Consider the following 12,397-nt stretch of genomic DNA (forward strand, 5'->3'; position numbering starts at 1 on the left):
TTGAAATTTTTCAAATTTGAAAATTAGTCAATTTTTGAAAAGTCAGAAACATCTTATTTTTTTCCTACAAAAACCTTGAAGCTTTTAAAGTTTATTTGAAATATTCTCTCATGCGGAATCATTGCTGCTGTTTGCAAGGCTCTGGTCTTACTAATACAGAGCTCACCGATCAGGCATTGCCTTTGGAATTAATAATGATCTGCTTTTTGATAGCATAACAATGCAACTTAAATGATTCCTTAGAGAAGGAGCACCATAGCTCTGTATTCTTTTTCAACAAAAGAACTGATATGAATAGCATTGTTTGAAGTTTAACATTTTTTATACTAAAAGATAATTAATACTAGACAGATATAAATAGCGACCTTTTTATGAAACTACAGCTTTCTCTGAAGCACTTGGAGTCTGAATTTATATCAATGGCAAAATCGAAATTGCTTTTTAACAGAGCAAGTGCAGGTCTTAGCAGGCGCTATCTTGTAAATTCTTAGCTATACCTATATTTTTTCTCCGTAAGTAATATTTTTAATTTCAGTAGCATTACAAATGAGCTCAGCATGTCAGGATCTAATCTTACTGCATTGAGACTTTTTCTGCATTAATACCTTATTTCAAAATGTTTCATGTTGGTTTGAAATAGATAATTTACAGTATTAATGAAAGTGAGAGCAGATTAGTGTACTCAAGTTCCTCATTATGTATTGGGACGACACTCTCGCTCTCATGCTGGGGTGATCAAGTACTAATGGAATTTAAAATGAGAAATTAATTAACGTAGAGAAAATTTATGAAAAGGCTCACTTTGAAGTAATTGTCTGTCTGAGATCTAAAGGTCACTTAAATTGGACCAAATTATCTGTGTTTATTTCAGAGTTTGAGAAAACATTCTGCTATTCTATCCAGCTGCATAAAATGTTATGATTTTATAATGTTTTATTTTAAGTCAAACACACTCTTTCTGTGATGTAATGAATAATTTTATCATACTTGTAGTGATTTCTTTACTTACTTAGGTTTGGTTTGCACATACACTTTTTTTCCACTTATACTTTAAGGAACTTAAAATTAGACTTAAATTATTTTTAGAATATCTACTTTATCTTTAAATTTTCTGTTCCTTTGATACAGAAGAATTTACAGTGCTTTTGTTGTTTATTAAAGATACTGGATCGACAGCTTTAGAGTATGAAGTGCAAGGGCTGATCAACTGTAAAGTCATTCATTTGACAATCTATACCTCCTAATCCCAAAGAGCTCACTGCTGGTGGCAGCATGTTGCCAGTCTGATGAGCAGATGAATCATTTGCAGTTCACACATATGCATGGAGCTATCACTGCAATTAGTTAGTACACTCATTGGACTGGTAATCTCTGACTAAGTGTTCCTAGAGACGTGGCAGGGTTTCAGCTTGTAATTATAAGGAAAGATGCAAGACTAATTACAGAAGCATGATTGAAAATTCTTTTCTGTTTGCTGTAGTTAAAATTGTGGATAAACTTATGTGACCAAGCAAGGTTAAAAGCTGTTTTGCGTATGCCTTACAAAGATTGCCTGCGTTGTGCATAACAGCACAGGCAGCACAGCTACTGTGTGTTCTCTGAGCATTAAGGTAGGCTCAATATAAAATAAATTCATTTTTGCAGAATGAAGAAAATGGATATAGGTTGTGATCCTCCATGTCACAACTCCCTGAAGACAGTGGAGATAATCTGCATATTTCAGGCAGACCCAAGTTTCCTCTGCTTTATGTCCTTTTTGGCCTGGAAACCATACAGTCATATTAATATACATTGTGCTCTGAGCTCATAAATCCTGAGAGAAACGAGAGTTATCAGTTCTAGGACAGCATCACACTAAAAGAGATTCAGTTTTTGGATTAGAACTGGCTCAGAACACAAGTGAAGTAACCTCAAGTTTGATTGTAGAAAACTGCATGGACATACCTACTTTCTTGCCCATATAACAAGCATAATGTGAAAATATAAATTTTCTACTCACATGCCATAATAGATCAGAGGATACACTAGGGCAAAAAGGTGCTTTATTTTTCTGTGCTCGTTTCTTTCTTAGCCTCCTGTTGAAACTGTTTAAGAAGTTATCGATTGGAATGATAATTTTCAGTAAGAAGTTCTTGTAAAAGCTAAAACTTGGTATTTTAATCCCTGAAGGCGTCTTTAGGTGAGTTATCCCTTGGTAAAGGAGTATCGTGAGCTACATATTAGTTTATTGCAGGGCCCCTGCAAACATGATTCCTTTAGAACTCTTAGAAACTTGAATTCAATGTAATGTATACAGTAATAATGATTATTTGTAGTCAGTCTGCACTTGGCTTTGATTGTAAAATCATAGCTGACCATCTTTTCCTTAGGATTCCAGATTGTTAATTTTAAATAGCGATTCAAGAATAACAACTGTTGTTCTGAAAAGCTTAGAAAAATACCTGTGTGTATGGAACTAACTAATGTAATTTGCATCAGAGTTCACTGTATAATGGAAAGAAGTGAGAACAATAGCTATTTGGCAGTCCACTAGGTATGTAGGAGTTCTATAAGTTTTACAGGACCAGGTTCATGAAAGATAGTGAGATTTCACAATGCAATTTTGTTGTGTGGTTTTCTGTTCCATTTCTGCTACATGCACAATAGCCTTCTTTTTTAGTAGTGTTCTTAGACAAGGGCATAGTGAATTTATTGGTATTAATTGTATTTCATTAAAATTGTCTTTCAAAGTTCTTAGCTCTGCTGGAGGCTAAGTTCATCAATTATCGATGTCTGATTTGTCTTTGTGCAGAAATTTGATGGTTTTCGTGAGGTGCAGTTACAGAATTCAGTGGAGAATTTTTTCTAACAAATAAAGGAGTATTTACCATTGCAAATGTAGAATTGTGGTCATTTGTGATGAGAAGTGCCATTATTTGCAATATTCCCAATAGGAATTGTACCTGCTAATCAGTCAATGTTTATTTGAGGGAGGAAAAAAAGAAAAACCAAACCAAAAAAACCCCTAACCTTTCTTCTTAGTATTAAAGTCTGTTGTTACTATAAATTGCTCAAGAAAATGAAGTGATGATAGGATTAATTTTGCTTTGGACATGTTCAGTTTAACTTCTCAAAACCCTTTCATCTCTGGTGGTGGATGAGTGACAGCTTAATTCATAGGGGTGAGCATTCCTAGAAGTATCTACAGAATGCAGATAATTTGCTGACCATAGGAGGTACTTTGGACATGCGTTTCTAAGATTCTCCTTAATTTTCTGGAGGATGTTAAGTAAACATTGCTTGTGAAGTAAGAATCCCTTATTCTACAAATACTTTTTTTGTTTCTGCAACATGTTTTCTTGATCTAGGAATGCTGTGCTTACTGCCTTCGAGTTTTAGATCTGCTGCTTGTGTCCAGGCGCAGGAGATGGCATTTAGTATAATTTCTCTCTCTAATTACTGCTGTTCTTTTCATGCTTCCTTGTTACTTGGGAAAAAAATAATGCACAGATTCAATCGATTTTTCACCTGAAAGGGCAAAGAATTTTCAAATTACTTCTAGTGAGTTCCAACCCAGACAATCTACCAGTTGAAGTCAAGATCAGCAGGGAAGAAGATTGCGAGGCTATAGTCTTTATCTGATCTAAATTATTTATAGCTCCATGGAACCTGTGCTGAACTGATTATCATGGCTACAGTACTGCACAATGTCTTTGTCTTCAGGGGGGATGAAAGTTTGTACCAGCTTCAGGTCTGGCTCTTATGTCTTTCAGGACAAGTAGTAGACAAAGAAATAGATGCTTTGTACATGTGTACTGGATTCTGGACTCTCCCCTGCAGTGCTTGCACAGAAGCATCTTTTGCTTATATATGTAGGCTTGAATATAACCTATAATCATTCCCTGAATGAGCATGATTTTGCAAAGATGTTTGTTTTGTGTGCTGACAGTCACTTTTTTTTTTGATCAAATCTAGCTTTTCTGAATCCTTTCTAATATTGCTGCTTGCCTTTTTTTTTTTTTTTTTTTTTTTTTTTTTTTTTAAGTAGAAGATACTTAGGTACTTTCAGTTGCTCTGTATTTAAATGCCTTTAAATTAAGCCTAAAATGAATAGTGGCAATGCCTGCATTCTTTCTACTGCCTGTTAGAGTATTCTTTGCTTTCACTGATATCCTACCAAAAGACAGAGTCCTAAAAGGTAGGAGACTGACTGAGTAGACTTTATTGCCATGGGCTGTAGAGATTCCTACCTTGCTGCACAGCATTACACGCTGCTCCATATTCTCTTTTACTTATCAAAAAGCAAGTTAGTCTGTACAAGTATTTAACTAAAGCAGCCTTCAGGCTTCTACATCATAGACTCATGTTTTCTTGGGGGCTGGTAAAATGGGTAAATATTAGTAAACATAATTAAGTAAGGAGAGGGCAATGAAAGTAAACAGGAAGGAATGGAGAAATTTCCCTAGGTGAGCTCTGTATTGCATGTTGAAGATAGCTCATAGAACCATTCATCCAGGCTATATACAGCTTTGTCACCTTATTTGAGTCCTTAAAAAAACTCCGTATCTTGGAGTATTTGAGTGATAGAGATAAAAAGGGCTGTGAGTGTATGCAAATATTATTTGAACAAGACCCACCCCCCCCTCCCCACCCCCACCCCCCTTTATTTAAGCTATTTTGAAGAAAGAAAGGAAAAGAACAATTGTTTAAATTGAAGTACTGTGTTATACAGGACATGTCTTTTTACTATTATGAAAAATAATACATTTTAGATTGAAAAGCAGCAAAATAGAACACAGTGTGGTGGGACAGTACTGTTGCTAATTGTTAGCGAGCATAGGAGGTAAATGCCTTGATGATAAATAACTTTGTGATTCTAGTTTAGCTAAATGCTAGCATGAGAAGGGAGACATCAGCAAAGTGAGGAAAAGGAAACATGGAATAAAATATCTGTTTCTTTTCTACTAGGTATGAACTTGTACAGCGAGGTGTGTTCACAGCCAAAGATACTGGATTGGTTCCAACTGTGTATACCCACAACCAGCAACTTGAGGCTGAGAATATGTGTTTGAAGAAAGATTTGGAAAACTATAAAGTTGCTGCAAAGTATGTTATTTGGTCTTATTGAAACTTTGATATACAGTAGTAAATGGCCATGTAAAGTAAACCCAAGTAGTGAATGGAAAGAAGTTTGTTTCTTATGCTGGCTGCACATATTTTTACTTCTAGGTGACATTTATAATTAAAGTTCAAGTTTCTCTAAGCTCTATTAGAAACCTAAATCTTAATTTTTATTATTTGTATTTACTAGGCTATAGAAAATAACATTCAGCCTCCAGTAATCACAACAAATTACTACAAGAATTCATGAGAGTATAATATGTAGAACTAAAAAATAAATGGTTATGTGCATTTTTTATTAAAATACATTACTATAAATTACAGCTACCATAAACCAGAAAAAAACCACTATGCATTTACTCTTTTTTAAATTGCAAAAAATCTATCACTCTGGCCCTAGTGGCAAATGGTATGTCAGTGTACATTACCATCATTGCTTGTGTGTACATTGTAGTAGTGGATTTTACAAGTCAGTTGTACTTCAGCTATGAAAGAGTTAACATATTTAGCCTATATAATGAAGAGATGCAATAATGAACTACATGTAGCACAGCCTTTTCTGAAGAATGGTATGTCTGCACATATATGTGTTGATTGAGCATTTACCAAGACAGAATAGTGCACTCACTTCAGTTTTGACATTGCATAGTTTTAAAATACGGAGCTGTAAAAAAAAAACTTCCATCCCTGATTTTCCTCAAGATTGCTCAAGCTACTAATTTCCATTTAGATTGTTCCTTCATATGAAAAATAACTACTCGGATCTTAAAAAACCATTGCTGCTGATAATAATGATAATCAAATTATTTTCCTATGATCATGATTGATTACATTTTAAATTAATAAATTAATTGGTCATAGTCTAATAGTTAAGTAAACAGCTTTAATGATCAAGTCAACTATTGTGTAGTCTAAAATACTAAGATGGGCCATATAGAAAACATACATGTATTTTAATTTGCAGCTTCTTTGGACAATGAATGTTTAGGGATTGTGTCTCATTTGAATGGGAGGGTAAGAAGCAGTAATGTATAGTAAAAGAAGGAAAGACAAAATCTGGCTCTTCTGAAATTTCTTATTGTCAGTAGCGTTTTTAACAGGCTTTCCTTTCTCTTTTTTTTTTTCCCCACCTCTTTTCTCTGCCCACCCCCCACATGAAACAGAACATGCTATAACAAGATGATCTGAGCAAATTATAACTTGATGACAGTTTTCCTGGGTTTGTGGCATTGCTATGTGATTGCTTAAGAACACAAAGCTCTAATCCTTTTTGCTGTGGTCATGAGTGAGCTTGGGTTTTCCCATAACAATGTCTATACACTGTAGGATGTGCCAGAAGTTCATTTTATAGCAGAATGAGTTGAAAGGCTGAAAGATGACATGATAATCTGCAACAGGAAGAAAGCAGCAGAGGGAAAAGACATTGTCAATATGCTAGGTTCCTACAGGCTATCTGTTAAAAAACTCTAAACACTCAGTTAAGTGAACTGGGCTAAAATAATAAATGAATCTACTGTAAACTGTGACTTGCTTTTTCACATTCTAGTGTTTGATGATAACTAAACCCTAAAACCTCTGGAGAGGGAAGTGAGATAGAGGGCAAATCCTATATGACACAAATTAGATGGTGAATAAATAATGTTCATCAGCATTTACTGTTAAATGCTATGCTTATTTGCATGTACCTTATTAAAACACTATTAAAAAGTAGTTCTTTTCTTCACTTGTAGGGACAGCTTTGTTTTCATAGTATTTCTGCTAACATTAGAATGGAGTGTATATAGATGTGAAACTTGTTTTGTGCTAACGGTCACTGCTTCATTTTTCAACCTTTTTACTTCAAATAACTTTGAAAGTTTTTCTGGATACCAATGTTAAAAGTTCAGCGCTTCTGTGCCATTCATTTCACTTACTTTGTCTGGAATAATTTAGGAATTAAACCAGTACTGTTTCTAGAATTAATGAAAATTGTGAAACTGAGCATTTCTGCTGGACATAGCATGAGTTACAGTGTTCCTTTGTGTCTTTTGGATAAACCCTGGTCACAATAATCTAGTAAGTCCGTTTGCTGTAGTGACTGTTAACAGCATTTTTTCTTGTTCATACATTCAGTGACTGGAGTCAGTACCCTAGCTATGATAAAGCAAACATTCCAGCAGGAGCCAAAATTACCTGGAGGACAATTTGAGCTCTCAAGTATTGAAACAGAATTCACCAGCTTACACTGAAATCGGAATGCCTAAACAGCACTGAAGAAATGCTAGTTTGACTGGTTAGAGGATCTGTGAGCAGAGTCTCGTATTTTGCTCTGTGGATTAGTCAGAAGACTTTCGTTGTAAGATACAGTGCTGTGAAGTGTATTTGAAGAAAGCTTTTAATTACATCTGGTATTTCTGAGATTGGTAGTCATGACAGCCGTCTTGCAGAAAAGATTTTATTTGGGACTTAGGCAGTATGGGGGCCCAGGATAAATGACTGTAAACCAATTACCTCCTGCTTTAATGTTGTGTAGCAATTGGAGGAAGAGATTCAGTGTCTGGAAGCTAACTGCAATTGCATTTTAGGTATTTTAATATAGTATTTACATAACTGCCTGGCAAGCAAGTGGGCAAATAGAGTAGATTGCAGGCTGTTGGTTACATTTCACTGTGATGTTTCATTATTTAAAGAGAAAATCACAATCAGCTTCACCTCCTGTATAGAAAGAGTATGTATTTTTAATAGGTTGACCAACGTCTGAAAGCATCTTAAGATGTAACAAAATCCCTGAATGCATACATGAAAAGAAATAAATGTCAGCATAATTTTTACTCCACAGCTTGTGATGGTTATTACCTTGAGGTTTAGATACACTACTAATCTTTATTAAATGATTTCTAAAACCAGACATTATCTTATGACAGAGTTCAAAACTAATTTTACATTGGCTTGCCATGTGACAGTTGTTAAAATATACCTTGGTGTACCCTCTTTCTCTTTTACCTTGAAGGCTACAGTTGAGCCCTGACTGGTAAAGGATGCTGTTATCAGCTGCAGTATTTTTATAATGGAAGCACAGATGTTCTTTCCAATACGCAAGAAAAATTTGAAAATAACATATCTGAAAATTAACTCTTACAGGAGACTAGTTAATTTTAATTTATTGTCTTCAGTGATGATTTGTTATTTAAGGATTTAATATTCTAGTAATTGCTAGATTTGAATAATAGACTGTAATTTCATAGCAACATTGAACTCTGCCTATCTGATGATTTAAATAGCTTGAATACTATATATTTTGGTGTTTTCCTATGGCCAGAGCCTTTGTATTGCTTTTGTATTTAAATAAATATGTAGGTAGACAACATAATGGTATATCAGTTTTAAGATTGTGTTAATCACAGGGACTGCTAACTGTGATATTTGTAAGTTCTTTAAACATTTAGGAATTTATTAGGGCGATTGAATTAAAGTTGTGTACAGCTTTTGTCTGAGGGTTTGCAACTGACTTCAAAAGCATCAGTTGGTAGTTTTAAACATTTGCAGGTATCTTTCTGTCCTGATTTTTGGAAGCATGCTCACAAGTATACACCCAATTTACAGCCACACTAACAGTCAAAATATAAAGCAATCCTGGAAATCATATTTATTCTTACTGTTACTGCTATCACCAGCTATAAAATCCTCAGCTGATCTCCTATTTCTGTGCCAAAATCTAACCATTCTGGCACATATTTCTCCACTTATACCATGAAAAAAATAAAGTGCATGTTTTTTGTATTGTGCATCATATTTCAATGCACCTAATGTGTTTAAATGTGTTTAATTATAGGGTGCATGTAGCATCCTTGCTGCTAAATGCTGTATAAATGAGATAGAGTAAAAGTGTGAGAGTATATGTTTACTGAAACTGTCTTAACTTCAATTAAAATTTTAGAGCTACAACTTGCAGCATCTTGGGGAATAAAGTCTCTCCTAAATTCAGAAGGAACAGGGCACATAACTCACCTTTAAAAATCCCTACTTGGATTTATTAGACCCTGTCCTTTTCTGCTATTTTTATGAAACTACTTGCTTGAAAAAAGTTTAAATGGAGAGACCTGTGGTCTTTGACATATATCTTAACTAAAAGAAATGGATATTGGCTTTGCTATGACTGTAGCAACATCTTTTACTCTTAGAACAAGCCATCTGCTTAGCTTTGAAGGGGCAGGTTTTGTATTCAAGATCTTACGGCAAGTCAGATTTTGAGAGTGGTGTCATGATGGAGTTGTTTCACAGAACTGTCCTGAGACCACTGATTCATTTACCTCTCAAATGTTTTGCTGTTCATAGGAGCTTGGAGCAGAATCATTAATCTATACTTTACATTGCAATACCAATATTCTGAGTTACTCTGTTTAACAACTTCTGGTACTTGTGCACGTGCATGCCCACAGCTCCTTTGAGCTTTTTGGGGTGTTACTGCAGGGGCTGCCCTGCCTGTTCTCATTTCCCTGCCAGCTTTTTCCTAGGTTTGACTGATCCATAGTGGCATTAATTCACCTCTTCTTCAGGTCTTTCTAACTGTTCCTGCTACAAGCAACATTTCACATATTAATGTACTCATATAAATGTGGTAGTTTGTAGGTAATAAATATAGCAAATGCATTTATAGTAAATCAAATTGTACAATTAAATATAATGTGCTGGCAGTTATGGGTCTTATTCCTGGACCTGTGATTTTGGCATACTCCACTGTCATAGTGGTCTTCCTAACTCTCAGCTCCTGTTGGAGAGGAAATGAGCTTTATTTTTGCAGAGAGCAAATATCTAATTACTGTGCAAGGTAATTTCAGGCTTCCTTTGCAATTAAACAATTTGTCTACAAATCTTCCCTGCCAAACCCTTATCAGTAAAGGCAAGGAGAAAATGTACAGAATATATACAGAGTATTTTCTTTTATGGAGCAGAGTATCTCAGAGTGTCCCATGGCTGTGTGTAGAAAATGCTTAGAGAATAACAGGTTATCACTATGTTTGCGATTAATTTTGAAATGTATTTGTTTTGCTTCCTGCTGTCATGTACAGGGGACACCTGGGGACAGGCTGCAGACATGATTGAATAGAGCCTAGAACTTTTCTAGCACAGTTTTTCCGGAAGCTCTCTAAATCCACATGTATGCAAGGCACCGATACAGTTATCCTTCTGTGTGTGTCCTTCTAGCACGTACCATGATGCTGGGCTCCAGATGTGATGTAGATATAGAAAATCAGTATTGCAATACATTTTCATGTAGAGTTTTAAACCCACAAGAGTATTGTTTTCTAATCACCCGTAATTTGAATGTGTACCTCCACAATAGCCCTTATGCTTAAAGTAAGGTTGACCTCAACTCTGACCTTTATAATCCCAGAACCCTTAAGGATCCTATCTAAAGGAACCAAAGGAAGGTGAAGAGTACCCATGGGTTTTTTACATCAGCTGGCAGCAGCAAAAAGACCTCAGAAGCACACGTTCTCCAGCACAGGCATGCCACCAAAAGATTCTAACTTGGATGCAATAACCATGTGTTCATATCTGGAAATTAGTTTGATATGTATTCAGCATACCTTGCTGAGCAATTAATAGGAGGAGACTAACACTTGTCTCTTGTATTTTCTGTTTACATATAGCAAAGCAAAAGAGGCTTTCCTAAAGATGCAGAGAGAACGTGACTTCCATCGAATGCATCATAAGCGAGTGGTCCAGGAGAAAAACAGGCTTGTTTGTGACATTAAAAGGTTAAGAAAATTATTTTAATTACTATACGTGTAGCATGGAAGAGAATGTCTTCAATTATTGCCTAGTAATGAGATAATATTGTGGAATTTGAAGTGCTGAAGAAAAGATAGCTGCCTTTAGTTAGTGTCCTATTTCCATTGGACTGTTCTGCCATGTCTCTTACACAATTTCTGTGCGGTTTTTGGTATACTTTCCATGGTGTGATGTGGCATTAATAAATACATAGTATTTCTCATATTTGAAAGTATAAATGAGATTTTCGTTTACCCAGATCTTTTTCCATAAATACATAGTGATTTCGGGGTCTAGATCTTTTGTCTGTTTTAAGGATAATTGGCATCACACGAAGTTCAGAACCTTTGCATTCATGGTTCCCATAGTTGGGGTTTTTTTGTCCTTTTACATCTTGGAACTTCCTATATGAAACTTGTTATGTTGCTTTGGTTGTGTATAAGCCCAAATTGGTACTGAGTTATAGTAATTTATTTTATAATATGAATTCTACAATTCTGTCATCATGAAATTCTGTAAGTTTTCTATTAACTGTTGTGCTGCTTGGCCTGCATGAGTAGAACTTCTGTATTGTTCATCTGAAGATCAGTGGGCCAGGTAAGAGTTGAGTTTAGAATCTCTTTGCAGATGTTTATGCCAGAACTTTAAAAAAAAAAAATAACATTGGGGTGTGGTTTAAATCTTCATGTCCAAACATTCACAGAATTTTGTTGGTATTATTATCAATCAATGCATGTAATAGCAGCTACATGTTCTACATCTTTAACTGTGAAATTCATACATACTGATGCAAGAGAGCACTATTCACTGACTTATCCTCTTATATGTCAGATTTTGCAAAATGCAGTATTTTTGAAGCTGTTAGGATCATGTGTTTCTCTTGAGAGATTAGGTATCTGACTTTTAGTTGGTCTGAAAAATTGAAGTGATTAAGTATTCTGAATATAATGTGCAATGAAGAAAGAAATAGTAATCATATTATGACTGTTTTGCCTAGGTTAGGATCTTAGTTGGTAGTCAGATAATAGCTGTAATTCTTTTTTTCCAATGAAATATCATCCATCTACAAGAAAACAGAAATTAGCAAAATTAATGTGCAGTATGTGTATGATGGATTAAAGAGAGACCAAAATGGAATGGAGTATTTTAAAAGATCTGACTAAACAAACTATGAAGCCTCTTATTTATCTGACTTCTTTCGTTTTTTTTTCTTGTGATATTCCAGTTGGGTGGTTGCATATTAATACCTTTGCTGTCTACTCTGTATTGACCTTTTGGCACTTTTATTCTTTTATTTAGGGAGGGAAAAAGTTAAACAGAAAAATCTCTGCTTTAAGTCATCTTTAAGGAGTTATTTGTCCTCTTCTTGTTCACAGGCTGAAGGCACATTATGCATCATATGAACCTGTGCTGAAGCAGCTGACTGAAAAATACCAGACTACATTGAGACAGAAAATGTTAACTACTTTGGAGAGAGACAGAGCACTTGAGCAGGTAAAACTATGTTGAACACCGCTTGCAAATATGTAAGGAAAGCTTTTGG

The 12,397-nt window shown here is 35.1% G+C and overlaps 1 protein-coding gene across 1 annotated transcript in view; it reads left to right on the plus strand.

The window, feature by feature from the left end:
• Positions 1 to 12,397, plus strand: part of SPAG16 (sperm associated antigen 16) — a 413,057-nt gene that overhangs the window by 12,223 nt on the left and 388,437 nt on the right. Inside the window, exons 6-8 of the mRNA XM_040603905.1 lie at positions 4,948 to 5,085; positions 10,734 to 10,841; positions 12,231 to 12,348. Coding sequence (XP_040459839.1) covers positions 4,948 to 5,085; positions 10,734 to 10,841; positions 12,231 to 12,348 — 364 coding nt within the window. The remainder of the gene's footprint in view (positions 1 to 4,947; positions 5,086 to 10,733; positions 10,842 to 12,230; positions 12,349 to 12,397) is intronic.

The sequence above is a fragment of the Falco naumanni genome, chromosome 8 (genome assembly GCF_017639655.2).
Source record: "Falco naumanni isolate bFalNau1 chromosome 8, bFalNau1.pat, whole genome shotgun sequence".
NCBI lineage: Eukaryota > Metazoa > Chordata > Aves > Falconiformes > Falconidae > Falco > Falco naumanni.